The sequence below is a fragment of the Lagenorhynchus albirostris genome, chromosome 12 (assembly GCF_949774975.1).
Source record: "Lagenorhynchus albirostris chromosome 12, mLagAlb1.1, whole genome shotgun sequence".
NCBI classification, from domain to species: Eukaryota; Metazoa; Chordata; class Mammalia; order Artiodactyla; family Delphinidae; genus Lagenorhynchus; species Lagenorhynchus albirostris.
The window spans coordinates 49,217,919-49,238,327 of NC_083106.1; the positions used below are offsets into that span (position 1 = coordinate 49,217,919).

Below are 20,409 nucleotides of genomic sequence, written 5' to 3' on the forward strand. Positions count from 1 at the left end.
GCTTCCGTGTTGGCTGCGGCGACGGCGGCGGCGCAGGGGCGGAAGCCGCGCGGCCCGGAGACGGCAGAGGCTGGCCGGGCGGAGCTGGGGGCCTGGGCGGGCCCGGCGTGGGTGCGCCCGCCAGGCCCCGTGTGGGCCACCCGCAATTTGGACTCTGCCGGGCGTCCGGAGAGGTAGGTCCGCCACTGGCCATCCGTCGGTGGCGCGGCACCGCAGCCGTGTCGACCCCTCCCCAGCCGGCAGCTCGCGGGCCCGGCCCAAGAGGTTCAGGGTCGGAGGTAGGGCCCTCCCCCGCGGCCCGCTCCCAGCTCGGCGGGCTCCGGGGAATCGCGCGCCCTCAGGTCCCCGCACCGTCGGGCGCCAGCCTGGGCGGTCCGCGCCGCCTTTCCAGAGGGAGGCCGGATACGTTATTATTACTTCATTGCAGCTACCCCAATTCACTTTGTTTTTCTTCGCTCTTTAAATTTTTGTGTCACAGACAAAATGGCTAATAATATGTAAAATCGACGACACTGTAGTTTTCATTCTTCTATTTGTGCAACTATGGAAAGTTAGTGCAGGGAAGGACTTTAGAGATGGTTGAGCCCAATTCCTTCATTTTACAGAGCAGAAAACAGACCCTGAGAGGTCACGTGGATGTCGGAAGTTCACCCAGCTGGGTAATGGTACAATAGGAATGAGAACCCAAAGCTAAGTTTTTAAATAGTCTTTTAAAAGTGGTAAATGATGAAATTTAGCTAACAAAGTGAAGTGACTAGTAGGTTCCTTTGGGCTGGGATTAATCTTGTTAGAGAATGCCTCCTCCTTTTTAAACATTATTTTCTTATTTCAGGTTTAATCCTTCTTGGGCTTCTAAAGAAAATGGCAGAAACATCATCAGAGCCTTCTGGGCAGCTGGTTGTACACTCAGACACTCACAGTGACACCATCCTGGCCAGTTTCGAGGATCAGAGGAAGAAAGGCTTCCTCTGTGACATTACTTTAATCGTGGAGAATGTGCATTTCCGGGCCCACAAAGCCTTACTTGCTGCCAGTAGTGAATACTTCTCAATGATGTTTGCTGAAGAGGGGGAGATTGGCCAGTCCATTTATATGCTGGAAGGCATGGTTGCCGACACGTTTAGTATCCTGCTGGAATTTATCTACACGGGTTGTCTCCAGGCCAGTGAGAAAAGTACAGAACAAATCCTGGCTACTGCCCAGTTCTTAAAAGTCTATGACCTGGTAAAGGCTTACACAGACTTTCAAAATAATCATAGCTCCCCAAAGCCACCGACTTTGAACACAGCTGGCGCTCCAGTGGTTGTTATTTCTAATAAGAAAAATGATCATCCAAAGCGGAAACGGGGAAGACCAAGAAAAGTCAACAGTCTGCAGGAGGGGAAATCAGAACTGGCTGCAGAGGAAGAAATACAGCTGAGAGTGAACAATTCAGTTCAGAATAGACAAAACTTTGTGGTTAAAGAGGGAGACGATGGTGTACTGAATGAACAGATTCCAGCAAAAGAATTGGAAGAATCTGAGCCGGCTTGTGAGCCAGGTAGAGGGGAGGAAATGCCAGCTGAAAAAGATGAGAACTGTGATCCCAAGATCCAGGATGGGCAGGACACCCAGAATCGGTGCAGCAAGCGGAGGATTCGGAGGTCCGTCAAACTGAAAGATTATAAACTAGTTGGGGATGAAGACGACCAGGGTTCAGCCAAGAGGGTCTGTGGAAGGAGGAAGCGCCCCGGTGGCCCCGAGGCCCGTTGTAAAGACTGTGGCAAAGTGTTTAAGTATAATCACTTTTTAGCAATCCACCAGAGAAGCCACACGGGTAATTATTCTTTCACAGCTTATTGGAATATGTGTTGGAGAAGTAACAATAATAACAGCTTTCATTTATTGTGCAATGTCTATGTGATGGGCATTGTAATAAAGTATACATGTTATTGCACTGAATTCTCACAACAGTCCTGTGAGACAGTTAATATTGTGCAGATGCAAAGACTAAGTCTAGAAAGCTGAAGGTAACTTGCCCAGGGCATCCATGTAGTAACAGGTGGGAATTGAACCCAAGGAACCTGATTCCAGAACCTTTCTACTTATTTGAAGTTGTTGGTTCAAGGCTTGAATGTCCAGGAATCAAGCTGTAGCCAAAGTTAATATGCTTTATGATTCTTGAAGATTCCTCATCTTGACCATAGCTGTGTTTTTGCCCAGATCTGTCTGGACAGCTCTCTCACTCAGCCGTCTAGCTGTAAATGCCTTTTCCTTTTTGGTCTCTCTAGCCCCGTACTGGCCAATAGCTCTTTTGTGAGTATGGAAATGTTCTATATCTATGCTGCCCATTTTGGTGGCCACTAGCCACTTGTGTATTTTGAGCACTTGACATGTGGTGAGTGTGACTAAAGAACTGAATATTTTATTTTATTTATTTATTTTTTGCGGTACATGGGCCTCTCACTGTTGTGGCCTCTCCCGTTGCGGAGCACAGGCTCCGGACGCGCAGGCTTAGCAGCCATGGCTCACGGGCCCAGCCGCTCCGCAGCATGTGGGATCCTCCCGGACCGGGGCATGAACCCGTGTCCCCTGCATCGGCAGGCGGACTCTCAACCACTGTGCCACCAGGGAAGCCCCTGAATATTTTATTTTAATTAATTTGAATAGCCACCATTCAGATGGTGGCTAGGCTGACAGTGCAGCCCTAGCCAGAAATCCCTCCTCCTTTGAGCTCTCTCTTAACGTACCTAACTCACTCTGCTTTGGGTCAGGCTGTAGTTATATACCTGTAATCTACCCCTCAACCTAATTGTAAGCATAAGTATAGGGTCTGGTACTTAAAACCTGTCATCCAGCAGCCTGCTGTCTTATGACCTGGCAGCATCCAGCAGTGTGGTTCTCAACCTGGCTGCATGTTTTAGTCTCCAAGGGAGCTTCTAAAACTACCAGGGCCTGGGTCCCAGCCCCAGAGCTTCTGATTTCATTGCCTGGAGTGTTGGTGTTTTTAAAAGCTCCCCGGAGATTTTAAGTACAGATAGACTGAGACCCTGAATTTTGGTTCTTTGAACACAATAGACACTTGAGAAATATTTGTTGAACTGTGACAGAGGCTAGTTTAAGGAGTTAAATAGTTCTACGAGATTCATTAAGGAAAACAGCATGTAGCATCTTCCCTTTTCCCAGTGGTTTCTGCAATTTTGCATTGAATCACTTTAGTGTGGGTATCTTTTCTTCCATTTGAGTGGTTACCAGTAGATCCATACAGTCTGGAAAACCACCTTTTAGTTCCAGAAAAATTTCATGAATTATTTCATAGATGATTCCCCTCTGTTTACTCTGCTCTCTCTTTCTGGAACTCCTCCCATTTGGATGTTGAACCTCCTGGACTCATCCTCTAATTTTCTTATCTTTTGTCTCCTGTTTTCCATCACTTTCTGCTCTACTTTCTGGGAGATTTCCACTTTATCTTTCAACTTTTATTGTTTTTCTATTTCTACTCTTATTTTTTTTTTTACTTCTAGGAGCTCTTTTGTTCTCTAAATTCTTTTTTTGTTTGTTTTTAGTTAGAATCCTCTGTGAGCCTGTTAATAACAACATTTACTTATTTGTTAATTTTTAATGCTTTCTTCACCTGGGCAGTCTGTTTTCTGCAAGCTGCTTTTTCTCTTATCCGTTTTGGTATCTATTTCTACTACTAAAGACCTTCCTTGACTGTCTGGTGATTTTTTTTTAATCATGTTCAATTACATGCAAGAATGGTTTGCTAAAAGATTTTTTTTAAATCATGTTTAATTACATGCAAGAATGGTTTGCTAAAAGCTACTGGCAACTCTGCAGATGTAGACAGGGCCTGCAGGCATCTTGCTGATACCCGGCATCACATTTTCAGCTCTCTTACTGCCGGCCCTTCGCATTCCAGGAGAAGATGCTCCACCTCCCACCTGGGGGCTGTGGGCCTGGCTGCCTGCGTCTAGCGCAGGAGGGGGCAGAAGGCTGGGGGGAGTCTCATCCCAGATGTGAACTTTGACTTGCTCTCCCTGTCGTAGTGGCTCCACTGCGCTAGGAGACCTCTAACCCTGAGACCCCTAGTCCAGAGATCCTTCATCCGATTTACCCTCTTCAGAGAACAGTCTCCATCTTCTGCTGGGGAGAGGGTCAGTCTCCTGGTTACATGGAGTAGGAGACTGGACCTGGGGGGCCTAACTACCTTTGAAACAGACTGTCATTTATCCTCCCTCACCCCTATTTTCAGAGATAACAGGTGCCACCAGTTCCTGACCTTGTGGAGGCTCTGTCTTAAATTAGGCTGTGTGTATCTCAGCGCTCCTCACCACTGGTGTAGGACTCGTCTAGCTCCATCTTGCAAAATGTTATTGCTGATGTTGTCTCTCCTGTTCACTGTTGTTTTAATTTGGGAGGGGACAGAAGGATGTGCAGATTCTTACTTACATCATGTTTCTGGGGCTCTTATTCCAGGGGAGCGACCTTTCAAATGTAATGAGTGTGGAAAAGGCTTTGCCCAGAAGCACTCCCTGCAGGTCCACACCCGGATGCACACAGGCGAGCGGCCGTACACCTGCACCGTGTGCAGCAAGGCTCTCACCACCAAGCACTCGCTGCTGGAGCACATGAGCCTGCACTCAGGTAGCGGGCTTGCGCCGGGGAGCCAGCTGCCACCAGGTTCCCATTCCTGGGGTGGGCATTACCGTGATCTAAATGGTCTTTTCTCAGCCTCGTATCATTCCCCACATGATACCGTTGAAAGACAGAATTGTGCACCTGTCAGAGTGTAGTTTAGAGTTCTGCACAGCATTGAGCCTTAAACTAGGGTTTATAAACTGGCTGCCGGCAGTGCAGTGTGCAGTCATGACTTGTTTAAGCACCAGAGTTTAGAATTATTTTACTTTGGATGCCTTTGCGGGGGAACTTGAATTCTCCAGTTCTGCCCCGGTCTCCATCACTCCCTGTTGCCTTACATGCTTTTGCACATTTATGTTACTGTGGTAGACTCTGAAGGCATTTGGGTTTGTAGACAAGTCACTTGTGTTATTTGTAGAAAATGGGGATCTGGGCCCACTGTGATACTTAACTTATTAGTGAGCATTCCAGTTCTTTATAGTTTTTTGCATGTTTTGTTTGGCAGGACAGAAGTCTTTTACATGTGATCAGTGTGGAAAATATTTCAGCCAGAAAAGACAACTAAAGAGCCATTACCGAGTTCATACAGGTACAATACAGTGAGAGAAAATTTGGATTGGCTGGGGGAGAAACGCAGATACAAATTGTTTCCGAAACAGTAGGTTCCTATTGTAGAAGATAAATGAGTTTTTAGGGAAATAGTTCTTAAAAAGCAATCTAAATTAGGTGTCCTTGGGTTACTCTCTGCTACCTTGTGATTTATATTAAATTTTTATATTGCAGTTTCGGTGCCACACGCAGAAACCCTGCAAAATTGGTATTGTTCAAGGCACCAGTTGACTAAGAGGGCACCAGTCGATTAGCTGTTAGTGGTGCCTGGACAGAGGTGTCACCACCCCATAGCCGTCAATCCAGGCTCTCTGCAGCCTGACTCCACCTATTGTCCTTTTTTCTTTCCTGCCAACTGATAATAAATGGAGGGGGGATTGGGAGCATCATTTGAGATGGGTTGGCCACAGTGACACCAGTGCGTTGAGGGAAAAAGGAGATAACACTTAGGGAGACTGGAAGGGTCCCACCTCTGATGGGGAAGCAGTGAGTCGAGATGCCTAGGAAACTATTAACTGTTACCAAATTTAATTTTAAAATTGTTGTGTTATTAAAGCACCATATTTAAAGTGATTATTTTTCAGGGAAGTGCTTTAACACAAATCACTGAAGAAATGCAGGGACAGCATATATGCACTGACACTTTTTTTATTGTTGCGACAAGGCCACTCGTTACCGGAATGTAACCACTGCCGCCGCAAATTCATGGATGTGTCTCAGCTAAAGAAACATCTGCGGACACACACAGGTAAAAGTCCATCTCACCCTGTCTTTCTAGTGTGCTTTATGTTTTTAGGGGAGCGAGAAATGAAGTACTGGGAGTCCCCTCTTCAGACTGTGTTTTTGTAAATTGTGTGGGAATTTTATAAGTAGGTCACATAAAAAGCCCAGGCAGAATGCTGTCACACAATCCTGTGGGGACATCACATGTCTGTAGGTTAGCAAAATGGAGCGTACTTACTGAGCATTGTTCGTAAATGAAACCTCATCTAATACCACAAAATAGTACAAGTCTGAATCAGGTTGCGTGTTTAAATTTTAATTTACCTCAGCATTGAAGATTATCAAGATAAACTTTTTAGAAAACGAAGCAGACACTAAGGCAGCACAGGCACTGAGGATTTTTCCACTTTCTCTCCTAGAACCAGTACTTATAACTTAAGCATCACCACCTCCAGAAAAATCAGCTTCCAGGTTGAAGAGGAGGCAGGATCAATTAGGGCAGGTCAAATTCTTTCATTTAAGATCAGAAAAGTAAAAATGTGGGCCTTATAGAACTTTGGGTAAGAAGCATTTCTTAAAAAGAAACATTTCTTAAAAAGAAACCTGTTAGTTTTTCTAAGAAAAGCTTCCTATTCTAGATTGATGGTTTAATGATTCTGTTAAATTGTCTACCAACATTATATATCAGATTGCTTTATGTTGCTTTGGACATTTTTTTGAAAACACAATTTTTCTCAAAGTCATTTACTTTCTTAAATATCTCATAAGGTATGAGTTTTATGAAAATGGATCTCTATGCAGTCTTTCTACAGACATCATTAGTAGGTTCTGTGAAATTTAATTCATCCACTTAACACATATTTACTGAACAGTACCAGGCACTGGGTACCAGGCCCTGTTGTGGGCCCTGAGGATACAGCACTGCCTGAGATGGACAGAGCCCCTGCTCTTGAGGGGTTAACATTCAAACAGGAGACAAAGAACAAGCGAGTGAGTAACCTGTTAGGTGGGGACAAGTGCTCTGAAGGACTAAACACAGGGGCAGGAGGCAGGAGGGGGAGCTGCCCTTTGACATGGGGGCTTGTCTGGGAAGGCCTTGCTGATGAGGTACCATCTTAGATGGAGATCTGCTGCTGTGGGGAGTGAGTGAGCCATCGTGTCTACCCCGGAGAAGAGCGTCCTAGGCAGAGCCGGGGCGGTGGGAGTAGGAGTGTGTAGTGTGGGTGGACATCAGAGGCTGCTGGAGCCCGTGTGACACGGGGTTCCCCGCCTGGCTGTGTGCTTCGACCCCCTGAGAAGCTTTTAAAAAGACAAAGCCTGGTCCCACCCCCAGAGATTCTGATCGAAGTGACTGGGGATGAGGCCTTGGAATTGGCATTTTTAAAAGCTCCCCAGGTTTTTCTAGTGTGCGCTTAGGCCTAAGAACTTCTGAAGGCACAGTAAAGACTTTGGATTTCATTCTGAACGGGATGGCTTTACTGCGAGGAGTGACATGATGTAACAGAGAATTTTAATAGGATCACAGCAGCCGCTGGTGTGGGGTGAGGCAGGGGCGGAGGTGCCCGTAGGGGTGAGGTAGGGGCGGAGGCGCCCGTAGGAGGGTGGAAAGACCCATTAGGAGGCGGTGCCGGACAGGGGCTTGGCGCAGGGCTTGGTGCAGGGCGGCAGTGGTGGGGAGGCGGCGAGTGGCCCAGCGCCAGATGTATTCTGAAGGAAGACTCCCGTGATGGGCCCGTGATTGGATATGGGGGTGAGCGGAGGGGAGGCGGAAGCAGCCGGAAGGGTGAGAACCCGGGGAAGATGGAGGGACAAATGGAGAGTTAGACTTTAGACACATGGGGCGTGAGACGTCTGTTTGGCACCCAGGTGCACGAGTGGAGGAGACGGCTGGGTATCTGTGCCCGAGCTCGGGGCACCGCGAGCAGCGGTCGAGATTCCCGTGCTTACACACAGGCCTGTAGGCAGCGTATGGGGCTGTGAAGAGAACCCCCGTGGGAGGGCGGAGGTGGAGGAGAGCCGAGCTGTCTCTGTTACGTGGAGCAGTGCCCGGGGTGAGACGTTTCATCTTCTGAGCATAAGGTGTCAGTGAGGCTTCTGGTCTTTATGAGGAGAACCAGGCCTTGAACTGGGGGTGAAAGCACGAGTCCTCTCTCCAGGATCCCAGCAAACTCTGCTCCACCCACTACCCTGAGGAGCAGAAGAGAGAAGTGGAGGATGCGATGGGTGGGAGAGGAGATGACAGGGACTCTGTAAAGTTTTTGTCTGACTGAGAGATAAGAGGTCAAACCCATCAAAAGATTGGGCTTTTGGAAGCAGAGACTGTGACCCTTCTGTCCTTAGCCTGGAGAATATGCACAATATTGGTGTTGAAAAGAGTTGGGGTGCCGCTTGCCTGCTCCCCGGGCAGAGAGGAAGGTTTGGGAGAGGCTGCTTGGCAGAGCTGGCGCTCAGCCTCCATGGACAGTGGTGAGGACAGCCGCCAGCAGGGCAGGCGGGTCCTACCGAGAGGGCCACACCCATGGGAAAACCAAGACTCTCTTCTCTTAGCTGTTTAAGTGCAAACTCTCTCTGGGTTAGATATCCTTTGCCAAGCACAAAAAAATCAGAGATAAACAAGAGGTGCTTTCTTCCCTAGAGGGCATGTTCAGTGGCGGGGGTGGGGGGGATGGATGCAGTTTGAAAGGGAAGCAAGGTGACAGGCAGTGCCAACGAGGTCGCTGCAGCTCAGTTCTTTCCCCATACCTGGAGCTGGTCAGGCTTTCAGGAACTGAGCCAAGCCATGCCAAGCAAAGGAGTGTGTTCACTTAACAAAGGGACTGCACCTCTCTGTTGTCTGCAGTACCGCCTTCCTGACATCACTGTACCTGCAAACCAAGTTAGTGATCCCAAGATTGCTTGGTGAGCTGGGGGCAAGTTCAGAGAATTAGCCCAGGTCATGGAGAAGCCTGGTGCATGGCCTCTGACCGCAGTAGAGTCCCAGCCCTCCAGTGTCCCTGTCCCTTGTGTGGTGTTAGGTAAACACTGATCCTCCCCTGTGGGCTCCCACTACTCCCAGGTAGATCCCCTGCCTGTGACACAGTTAATTGAGCCACAGCTTTCATTCACAGCCTCATTTTGTTGGATTGGATTTGAAGCTTCCTAAATCTCAGCCATGCTTTCAGACTATCCTTTGATGTTGCTCATCCCCAACTTTGAGAGACCTGGGGGTCCCTCACTGTAACACACCTTTCCAGAGTTTACATGTGATCTAGTAAGAACCTCAGTACAGCGTGATACGAGCCCCAGTAGAGGTGTGAACATAGGGACAGAAGTGTTTCACTTTCCCTGGGAAGGTCTGGGAAAGCGTCCCAGAGGAAGGACCTGAGTCTTGAAGCCAGAGTAAGTGCTAGACAGACAGAGGAAGCTGGAAGAGGTGTTTCCAGACAGGAACAGGATGCGTGGCGTTGACAATGTGAGAGGCTGGCATCCGAGGGCCGTAGTGAGGAATTCCACGGTGAACAGCTCGAGTGAGATTGCTGACAAGGGGCAGGCCCCTGGTGAAGCGGGGGGTGGTCTTTGGGCAGAGTGGAGGCATATTTTGGTTCGTGCATTGAAAAGGACTCAGGCAGCCCAAGGAGGATGGTCAGAGAGGGAAGGTCCTGGGGATGAGCCAGTTACCAGGCTCTGGGGAAGAAAGATGAAGGCCTTCAAGTTAAGAGAGTGGACAGAAGAGATATACTTACGAGATTTTTAGTCTGGGAAAAAAAGAGTCACTGCATATGTAATGAAGTGTTAATAGCCCAAATATGGGAACATGAGTGCCCAGGAGAAAACTGGGCAGGGGGACCTGAAAGGCATATCACAGAAAAAGACATAGGAATGGCCAGTAGACGTCTGAAACGATGTTAACTGCATTAATTGTCAGAGAAAAAGAAATGTGCATTTCTTTTGGCCCATTAGATTGACAAATATGTGAGGAAATGGGCATCTTTAAGTTCTGTTGATGGGAAAGGAATTTGGGAACTTCCTGGAAAGAACTTTGGCAATGTGAATCAAAAGGTAAGCTGTCCAGTTGGGAAAAGATGTTTGCATAAGGATGTTCAACGTAAGCGGGATTGTTTATAATGTCACAGGCTTAAAAGTGACCTAAATGTCCCTCAGTAAGGGACTAGTTAGGTAAATTTTGGACAAGATACATAGTGGAACACAAAACACCATTTTAAAATGTCTGTTTGTTTGTTTTTAACCATTTTTTTAAGATGAATTTTCCATTCCCATTTGACATTACAGACCAGCATGCACTGGCCGATCTCCTGGTGTACATAGTATATCACCTGTGTGTGTGCACAGAGACGCCTGTAAAGGTTTCATCACAGTGTGAGGTGGCAGTCTACAGGGGAATTCTGAGTGTTTTTTGTACACTTTGTGCTTTTCAGTATTATTTGAGGTTTCTACAGTGAACGTTGTTGATTTTTGAAGAAAACGAAAGCAGCTGTTTGAGGAATTTAAATGTACAGAACTAGATTGCCAGTCGAATGTGCACTCGGAGCAGACTGGACTGTCGGGCCTGGCTGGGTCAGGGGCTGGATGCTGCTGCGTTAACCAAGATGGTCACGTGGGTTTTAGCCAATGGGGTAGGAAACCCGGCCATGCTACCCAACAAGCCCGCAGGAGTCGGTACCCTCTGGAGCTGGGATGGGGATTCACAGGTCGTCAGAGTGGGGTGGGATGAGGGGCATGCACAGCTGAGGAGAGGGTCTGGAAGGAAAACTTCTGAGTTACTTAAATATTTCTGTCAGCATCCCCCCGGGTGAAACCTGCACTCGTGTCTCTGCCCTGTCCTTTCATTGCCATTGTCTGATCCTCCTGTAACCAACTCCCTCCTGGCCCCGCTGCCACCCAGGCCCTGTCACCTCACCTTTTCTCTTTCCTCTCTGTCTGCTTCCTGCACCTCCTGGTCCAGGCCTCGGCACTGTGGCTTAGACTGTTACACAGATTCCTACAGCCGCCCCCACCCACCGTCCCCACATATATATTTTCTTAGTACTTTGTCCTGTCTGTCTTCTGCTAAAAACATCCAGAAGTTCCACAGGTCCTCTGCCTGGAATTTACGGCTCTTCGTGGCCTGGCCTCACCTTTTAGGTCCCACGCTCGTCAGAGTGAATCCTCATCCCTCTTTGTCCTCCCTGTGGTCATTTCCGACACCCGCTGTTTGGTCATTCTGCTTATCCTAGTACCTGAATGGGGCCTCTCTCCAGTCCAGCCAGCTCCTGCCTCGTCCTCACGCATACTGTCCGCAGAATTGTTGATACCACTCATTTGAGTGTTCAGTCAGCTGCAGCCCTGCCGCTGTACTTGATTACCACATGTGTCTTTTTGAGGCTGTGATCCTGTCTTTTGTTTCCTTTTTGTTTCTCAGCTCTGTGCTTTGTTGAGGGTCCGCCCATCCTTGTAGAGCTGAGGCAAAGGAAGAAGGAATGTGTCGGTGAACCGGAGGCAGTGGGGAGCCGTGTAACCGTTACCAGAACAAGTTAGGAACCAGAGGAGTCGGAAGACTTTTCCCAGATTCACTTTGGCTAGGAAAATTTGCCTTCTTACTGTGCTCGAGGATGTTTCTGGAAAGAGTTTCCAGTATTGAAAACATTTGCCAACAAAATTCCTGAGGTGTTGCAACCCCAGATGGAATTGAATGATAACGTGAACGTTGTTGTATGTGCTCCCCACACAGAACTTTACAGTGACAGGCGGACAGAGCAGGTACTCAGTCTTGGAATTGGGAGAGGGAGAAAAACCGAGATCAGAATAGAACGCAGCTCTGGTTGGAAAGCTGTGGAAAGAATGACAGTGGCCTGGTTTTAACCTTTGGAGTGGTAAGAGTTACTGCTGCAAAGACGCAGACTCACCCAAATTGTCACAAGTGTCCTCTGCCTAGACTGAACTTGGGGAAACATCTCACCTGAATTTTCTAGTAGATGCTGTGAAAGGGAAGCTACCTGACCATCCCCCACTTCACTCATCCCTTGTTATATAGTTAAGTGGGATTTTTCTTTTTTCTTTTTCTTCTTTTTTTTTTCAAATTCATAGTTCCCTTGCCTGCATTAGGATCACTTAGTTGCATTTCTGGAGGGCATGGCAGTCTGTCATTGTATGTGCAGTGTATAAACTAGCACTAAATAAATGCTGTTGAAGCCTTATTAAAATTGTCAGGGACTTCCCTGCTGGCTCAGTGGTTAAGAATCCGCCTGCCAGTGCAGGGGACACGGGTTCGATCCCTGGTCCAGGAAGATCCCACATGCCGCAGAGCAGCTAAGCCCGTTTGCCACAACTACTGAGCCTGCGCTCTAGAGCCCGTGTTCCACAACAAGAGAAGCCACCGCAATGAGAGGTCCACGCACCGCAATGAAAAGTAGGCCCCTCTCGCCGCAACTAGAAAAAGCCTGTGTGCAATAACGAAGACCCAATGCGGCCATAAATAAATAAATAGATAGATAGATAAATAAATTTATTTCTTAAAAAAAAAAATTGCCAGACCCCACTAGGGGTCCGGAGCAGTCACGACATCTTATGTGGGCCTCAGTTCCCACTCTGTGAAATTCATTTACTCAACAAGGATTTCTGGAACAGTGTGCGAGGCCCAGTTCTAGGCACTGGGGTCCTAGGAGTAGGCAGACTCACAGATCATCCTACATAAGACTGGGAGAGAGAGGTATAATCAATAACATACAGTATATAAGGTGGCGATAGCATTGTGGGAAAACTGACTTGGGAAGTGGACCAAGACATGCTGGGGCGGTGCTTTGGGTGGTGATAAAGCCTCACTGGTAATGTGACACTTGAGCAGAGACTTGAAGGCAGTGTGGAGAGTGAACCACACTGGGAGACCCTGGGGGAGACATGCCAGGGAGAGGGAGGGGATGATGAGTGTGAGGGCCCTGAGCGTGGCTTGCTTGGGGTGTGGTGTTCAGGGCCTCTCCAGGGGCTGTGTGATGAGCAGGGGAGAGTACCTGGTAAGGTTAGGCAGGTTTGGGGTGAGGAGTGGCAGTGGGTGGACAGGTCTGTCAGAGCTGTGATTCCTTGTAGGCCCAGGGCTTTGGCTTTTATCTCTGGATGGGATGGGGAGCCATTAGAGCACTTGCAGCAGAGCGTGATAGGATCTGACTGTGTAAAGGGTCACTCCAGTTGCCTCATTCATTGTGGACGACAGGGAAGCAGAGCAGAAGTGGGCAAACTCACAAGGAGGCTGCTGCAGGGAGGTGTTGGCAGCCTGGGCCAGGGGTGGCAGTGGAGGTGGTGAGAAGTGGTCAGGTTCTGGATACACTGGGAAGGTAGATATAAATGTGGAAAATCCACAAGTCACCCTGGTACTCAGGGGCCCTTGGGAAGGTCAAGCAGTAAAGTGTGGGAGTGTAAGTTACCTAAGGGTGGACTGTACAGGAGCGAATGTGTGTCCTTTGTAGAATCACTTACCCCCTTGTTTCAGTGTTTAAGTGTTTGAGGGAAGGAACCGTACCCACTTTCTCTGTATCCTCCTGGCATCTAGGACACAGTGCTCAGGTATGTAGTAGGTGCTCGCTAAGTGCTTCATTCATTCACTCATGCTTACTGAGGGTTCAAGAGCTGACGCGAACACGTGCCTTTGTTCTTTTTTATATTGTGAAACTATGGGGTGGTTTTTGCTTTTTGTTTTATTTTGGATGTATATTTCTGAATGCTTTCCCCTTTTTTAGGTGAGAAGCCATTTACTTGTGAAATCTGTGGCAAATCTTTCACAGCAAAGAGTTCTCTTCAGACGCACATCAGGATCCATCGGTAAAGTTTTGCAGATCCTTTTCTCACACGGAGTCCTCATCCAACCCTGGCGTTCAGTAGGGTGACATACAGTCCCTATATAGTCCTTTTCCCCAAATTATTACTCTAGTAGAAGTTCCTGGGCAGTTTATTATTTTGTTTTATCTTTTCAATAAAGAAATTCCTCACTTAGGCCAAATCAGGAAAACTGATTCTGGCCAGCAAAAGTTTGCGTTATTGATGTCATTTCTTAAATTTTGATTTATCTTCAGTCAAAACTAAATATTTAATATTTTCTGAATAAATTATTTGTTCATTACAACTTATTTCCGGATTTGATTTAGTAGTTCTTCTAACACAGATAATTAGGGGCTACTCAAATTTTTAATATTGAAATCAATCATATATATTTATTTGGCTTCTAGAATCTAAAAATTGGCTCTGAGAGCTAAAAACAAAAAAGAACTTGGTGTGTAATTTATTACTATTTACCTTCTTATCTGAAATACACACTGTGGAATCATCAAATTTTATCATATCTGACCCAGCATCACAGCCCCATCTACCACCTGTCCTCAAACACCCCTCCCTGCCATTCTTTTTTTTTTTCTTAAGATTAGAAACTGAAGTCCATGGCAGGCGTGACTTGGTCCAAGTACTTAAGTTAGTAAGAGAACCCATGACTTATGCTTCCCAGTCAGGTTGATTTTCCTCTCTTCTTGACTGCTTCTCCCTAAATGATCAGGAAGTGATAAACAGATCTTCCTGTTTTTAAAATGAAGTGTATATTTTCTCGTAGAGGAGAAAAGCCATATTCCTGTACCGTGTGTGGCAAATCCTTCTCTGACTCGAGTGCCAAGAGGAGACACTGCATTCTGCACACGGGCAAAAAGCCTTTCTCCTGCCCTGAGTGTAACTTACAGTTTGCTCGCTTAGACAACTTGAAGGCTCACTTAAAAATTCATAGCAAAGAGAAACACGCGTCCGATGCCAGCAGCGTTTCCGGCAATAGTAATGCTGAAGAGGTCAGGAATATTCTTCAGCTGCAGCCCTATCAACTCTCTACCTCCGGAGAGCAGGAAATTCAGCTTCTTGTAACTGATTCTGTACATAACATCAATTTCATGCCTGGTCCTAGCCAAGGAATCAGCATCGTCACTGCAGAGAGTTCCCAGAACATGACGGCAGACCAGGCTGCTAACCTCACCCTGCTCACGCAGCAGCCAGAGCAACTGCAGAACTTAATTCTTTCAGCTCAACAGGAGCAAACAGAACACATTCAAAGCCTCAATATGATTGAAAGCCAGATGGAACCCTCACAGACCGAGCCAGTGCACGTCATCACACTTTCCAAGGAAACTCTGGAACATCTTCACGCCCATCAAGAGCAAACAGGGGAGCTCCATTTAGCAAGCGCTTCAGATCCGGCTCAGCACCTACAGCTGACACAGGAGCCTGCTCCGCCACCACCCGCCCACCAGGTGCCCCAGTCCACGCCGCTCAGCCAGGAGCAGAGCTGACCCGATCACGTGCCTGACTGCTCCGTCGGCCTCTTCTCCGTCAGCCCGCTGTGACTGGATTGTGTGCTTGAAGTCAGGCTTTCTGCAACGCTCACTTACAGATTCTTACAGAGATGTGGTAGCTCACTGAGCCAGCCAATAGCGTCCATCCAAGAGGCAAGATGTGTATATCGTGTCTTATATCTAATACTGATTTGGATTTAGCATTTCAATATTGATGAATGGTTTTCATTTACTACATCTCTTAAAGACTTGTGTAACTTTTCTTTGGGGGCATTGCGTTAAACTTTTCTGTGAGTATTAAATGTTCACAGCCATAGTCATGGTCTTACTGACTTTTCCAGTTATATTTTTTATTTTTTAGAACGAAGAAAATCATATGTTGTATTGGGTACAATGGTTCGTTGTCCCTTCCCCTTTAGGCAACACAATTGCCACTATAAGACAAGTTGGGGCCGAATATGACAGATTACAACTTTGGGGACTCTGTCCTTTTAATAACTTCCAATCCCCTAAGACAGAGTAATTTCTCAAGGTTTAATCTCTGTGTGGTACAGTGGGCTCATCATGTCGTGTTTAAGATAGAGTCAAAGACAACATGACCTAAATGTCTATTTTAACTCAACATTCACAAAACAAGAAAGCCAAAAGAATAGGATTATTTTTTAAATTCTAAACTCGACTTTTCTGAGAAACATAGATTTACATGTTTTTTTAGAAGCAGGTTGTTAAAAATTTAATTTAAAAGGCTAATGAAAGTATGAAATTGGATCAAGATATTCACCCCAAATAAATTCTGAATTTTTGTCAGCTTTGATATTTGATCTCCATGGTGAAGTTAAAGCTTTCTTAATTATCCTGGAATATAAAATTCAGTGTAATTTATGTTAAATATACTCTACTGGATTCTAATTGATCTCTGAAAATGTTGAGCTATGTATTGTGTCTGATAACTTTTTAGATAGGAACTTATAATCTATTTTTATTGCAAAGTAGGTTAAATCTCACAAAATAGACACATAATTTTTAAAAGTAAATTCTCCTAATCTTAAAAATAATTTTGAGCCTCAGAGACTTAGCCAGCGTGTGTCTGTAGTTGTGTGATTTTAAATAATCGTCAGAAGATTAAATTATGTTTGGGTTCCGTTTTTTCCAGCTCAGCCTATTTTATTGAATACGCTGACCACTTTCAGGTAAACTGGTAGAAGATTTTTGAGAAAAGGTGGGCACTAGTGTATGTTAATTAACATAATGCTGGTGGAGAGTAGGGGTAATCGCCCCTAAAATTAACAGGATCTTCATGTCAGTCACTCTTTGTTTTAGAGATCTTTGATTTCCACCTGAGTCAAATAAGTGTTGGGAGGTTAAAGTAATATAGAATAGTTGAGGTTTGAGAGAAGATGAAAGCAGTTTTCTAACATATCTAGCAAAGTATATTTTATTGTATATAATTCAGAAATTCATAAATGATTTATATGTGTCAACCAAGGTATGTTAAATTAGGCCTGACTAGAGAGATAATTTTTACAAATACACTTATGCCCTAAATATTATTTCAGGTTCTTGACTTTAGTCATTTAAACTATCTACCTTAACCTTATTGTTGAAGTGCAGGGTTTTTACCAGCTTTTCAAAGCCTACTGGCCCACATTTTCTCCAGGAGATATATAGTATTAAAGCAGATAAATGCTTAACTACTCACTCTGGGTAGCCGGATAATTATTCAGGAAGTATGGTCATATGACTATTTACAAGTCAAGTTTAACTAGCTTTATGACAGTCTGCCTCTGTGCTTAGATAAATGTAATGTGAGCCACATGTGTAATTTAAAATCTTCTAGTAGCCACGTTAAAAACATAAAAAGAAAGTGAGATTAATTTTAATAAAATCGCTTATTTAATCCAACATGTGCCAAATATTTCAACATGTAAATATTCAACATTAAAATATAATAATATTTGACATTCATTTTCTCATACTACATCTTCAAAATCTGGTGTGTATTTTACATTTACTGCACACTCAGTTTGGACGCTAATGTTCATGGGGCACACTTGATCTGTTTTTAGGATTTATACAATTTACAGTTGAAAACCTAGATTCACATATTCAAGTAGTTTCAGACATAATTTTTTCCCCAATAACTGAAACAAGTATCAGTTTTAAAATTTATATTAGAATTAATAAAAAATAAAACCTAGCTCCTCAGTCACACTAGCCACATTGTGAGCACTTGGTAGCCACAGGTGGCTAGGGGCTCCTGTGGCACAGGCCTACCCATCTCTAGCGTGAGAGCCAGTCCCAGCCATAAAAATCTCTTCTGGAAGAGTTCTGGGTTATCTGACCAGCTGTCAAAGGGAAGTGAGAAAAGGATAGCTTTATAAAGCAAGCCTCTCTTCTGTGTCCCAAATACACATTCTGCCCCTTTGAAGGAAATCCTCAATTTTACGGTTTCATTGGCTTTTTTGTTTGTTTGTTTTGGCCACGCCGTGCTGCACGCGGGATCTTAGTTCCCCGACGAGGGATCAAACCTGTGCCCCCTGCATTGGGAGTATGGAGTCTTAACCGCCAGGGTGGCATCCTCAATTTTAAAGTTCAGTGACTGCACCCAAAGGAAGTGACACGTACGTAAAAATGTTTCTATTGTGTCTGAGAAATTGCTGGCTAATTGTTTCACAGCTTATTTTGTACTAAGCTTGCACAATTTAAATACTTGTTTTAATAAGTGCAGAAATACATATTGTACTTCTTGGGGATTAGTAGAATATTATGCTTTCAGACTGCTGAAACGACCTTGTCACTTTTGCAGGTGAATCTCTGGTTTTCTGTCAGTAGAGGGCTAGCCTTGGGAAGACTTGAGCTCTTGCCATCAAAATGAGCTGTTGTTCTTGTGCCTGGCCCTCTGTTTCTTGAAACTCCTCTTTCTACCTCTCCTCTATGTATTTTTCTGCATTTGGTTCTTGTGTTGTAAACGTGAGCAACCGGTTAAATGATGCTGAGGAATGTGAGAGTCTCATTATAGATGCTTACACCTAGGTTTTCATAAATTGGAATAATAACAATATCTGGCACATATTGAGCCTTTACTGTAGGCCAGGAGGAAAGCCAGGTGTGTTAGGTCTGTATCTTAGGGCTTCTGAAACCTTTTCCATATCATGGTGCACAAAAAAGACTTATCCAGTACCCTTCAGTTAGAGGACTCCAGGCACCGCTGGCCATGACGGGCATATTAGTTTGCTAGGTAGGGCTGCTATAACAAATACGACAGACTGGGTGGCCTAAACGACAGAGATTTATTTTCTCACAATTCCGGAGGCTGAAAGTCTGAGATCAAGGTGTTGGCAGGATTGGTTTCTTCTGAGGCCTCCCATCCATCTTTTCCTCCCTGTGTCTTCACATGGGCTTCCTCTGTGTTTGTCCTAATTTCCTTATAAGGACACCACTCATACTGGATTAGGGCTCACCCCAGTGACCGCATTTTCACTTAGTTACCTCTTTAAAGGCACTACCTCCAAACAGTCATATTCTGAGGTACTGGGGGTTAGGACATCAACGTGAATTTGGTAGGGGGGACACAATTCAGCCAGTAACAACGGCAGCTGGAGTGAGGCGGGAAGCAGTGTCTGGGACACACCTGTACCCATTTGCAGCACAATCATATTTTACTTAATTCTCATGACATTCCTACGAGGTAATATTATTATGCCTGTTTTATGGATGAGAACACTGAGGCCCCAACAGATGAAGTCTGTTGCCTGAGGTCACACAGTAAGTGGCAGAGCCAGAACTGGGGCACAGGGGTGGCTGCTTCCACCAGATGGGCTTAATACCATCAGCCTTTTGAAACTTTAAGCTGGGTTTCTCTTTACATATGATCTGCTTTATGTAATAGAACCTTTTAGACTAAAATTGAGGGTCTGTCTGGAATTTTAGCATACAATCATAAACTTTTTACATAGAACAATAATAGTAAAAGTTACAATCTTTCTACAGAAATGCAGTAACTACCATATTAATAATACTTAGGTCAGTATTTTACTACTATTCATTTAAAGCTTAATTGAAATTTACCAATTGGTTGTAAGTTACTACTAAAGCGAAAATGCTTTAATTAACCTGAACTTCTGTTTGAACTTTTTTTAAACTTCTGATTGAGGATATTTTATATTTTGGGCAGATTTACTTTATTTCTTTTTTTTTTTTTTTTGCGGTACGCTGGCCTCTCACTGTTGTGGCCTCTCCCGTTGCGGAGCACAGGCTCCGGACACGCAGGCTCAGCGGCTATGGCTCACGGGCCCAGCCGCTCCGCGGCATGTGGGATCTTCCCGGACCGGGGCACGGACCCATGTCCCCTGCATCGGCAGGCGGACTCTCAACCACTGCGCCACCAGGGAAGTCCGATTTACTTTATTTTTGTTACCCTTATAAGTACTCAGGTAAAATTTCATCCTCAGTTTCCAAAGTAAAATAAGCCTAAACTCTCAAGAATTGAAAGAAAACGCTTTGTCTTGTTTTTGTAAAGAGCAGGTTTGGAGGAATTACCTCTAAAAAAGAAAAAAAATCCCCCTTGCCTTTTGTAAACAGCAGGTATAAAGGAATGACCTCTAAAAGAAGCTGGAATGTCACTGCGATAGTTTATCTTGCTTTCAAATTCTTTACACATAATTAAGCAACACTTAAGTTGACTGGACTATGTGCACATATCACCATTCTCACTGGAAATGTACCAGAGTAGGAAAGCTTTTAGGTAACAAGTTTAGGTAACATTAGCAAGAGATCTTAGCTTTTTTCTTTTTTAATGTAAGTGAAAAATACTACTGTATCCCTTTCTACTACTATGTAGAAAGGGAAAAATTTGAGCAGAGCTCAGGGAACTTCCCCGGTCTTAGAACATAGATTTATTATTTATTTTGAATTAATATCCATAATATTCGATTTAAAATATGGATTTGAAGATTTTCCAAATGAATAGTTTGGCTCTTGGTTTTACTTCATTTGTATTTTATCCTTGTTAGATGAAAAGTTAAACTGAAGTGTCCTTAGGCTAAATTAGGGGTATAAACAAGAATGTTTACATTTTAAAAATCTACCTCTCATAGATAATTCTAGTATGATTAAGTGGCTTCTGAACAGATTTTCCTATAATCTTAATGTTTGAAGTATGAAAGTA

The 20,409-nt window shown here is 45.0% G+C and overlaps 1 protein-coding gene across 10 annotated transcripts; it reads left to right on the plus strand.

The window, feature by feature from the left end:
- The first annotated feature begins 28 nt into the window (after window positions 1-28).
- Window positions 29-15,556, plus strand: ZBTB24 (zinc finger and BTB domain containing 24). 10 transcript variants are annotated; one of them, XR_009543808.1, is made up of 7 exons: window positions 29-173; window positions 833-1,816; window positions 4,459-4,626; window positions 5,126-5,209; window positions 5,894-5,977; window positions 11,351-11,688; window positions 13,659-13,740. XR_009543808.1 is itself a non-coding variant. In XM_060167735.1 (7 exons), the coding sequence occupies exons 2-7, from the start codon at window positions 862-864 to the stop codon at window positions 15,237-15,239; spliced, it is 2,094 nt and encodes a 697-aa protein (XP_060023718.1). In that variant the 5' UTR covers window positions 29-173; window positions 833-861; the 3' UTR covers window positions 15,240-15,556. The 10 variants fall into 10 exon arrangements, 6 of the variants coding, with proteins under 6 accessions (XP_060023718.1, XP_060023722.1, XP_060023719.1 ...); XR_009543809.1 differs by lacking the exon at window positions 11,351-11,688 and adding an exon at window positions 6,372-6,450 and having other exon boundaries at window positions 13,659-13,689; XM_060167735.1 differs by lacking the exon at window positions 11,351-11,688 and adding an exon at window positions 14,519-15,556.
- Window positions 15,557-20,409: the final 4,853 nt, after the last annotated feature.

Bases quoted from the DNA above. Each gene is read 5' to 3' on its own strand.
- ZBTB24 (XM_060167735.1), top strand. From the start codon at position 862: ATGGCAGAAACATCATCAGAGCCTTCTGGGCAGCTGGTTGTACACTCA. The intron at 1,817-4,458 runs GTAATTATTCTT...CTCTTATTCCAG, and splicing joins CCACCAGAGAAGCCACACGG to GGGAGCGACCTTTCAAATGT. The intron at 5,978-13,658 runs GTAAAAGTCCAT...CCCCTTTTTTAG, and splicing joins ACATCTGCGGACACACACAG to GTGAGAAGCCATTTACTTGT.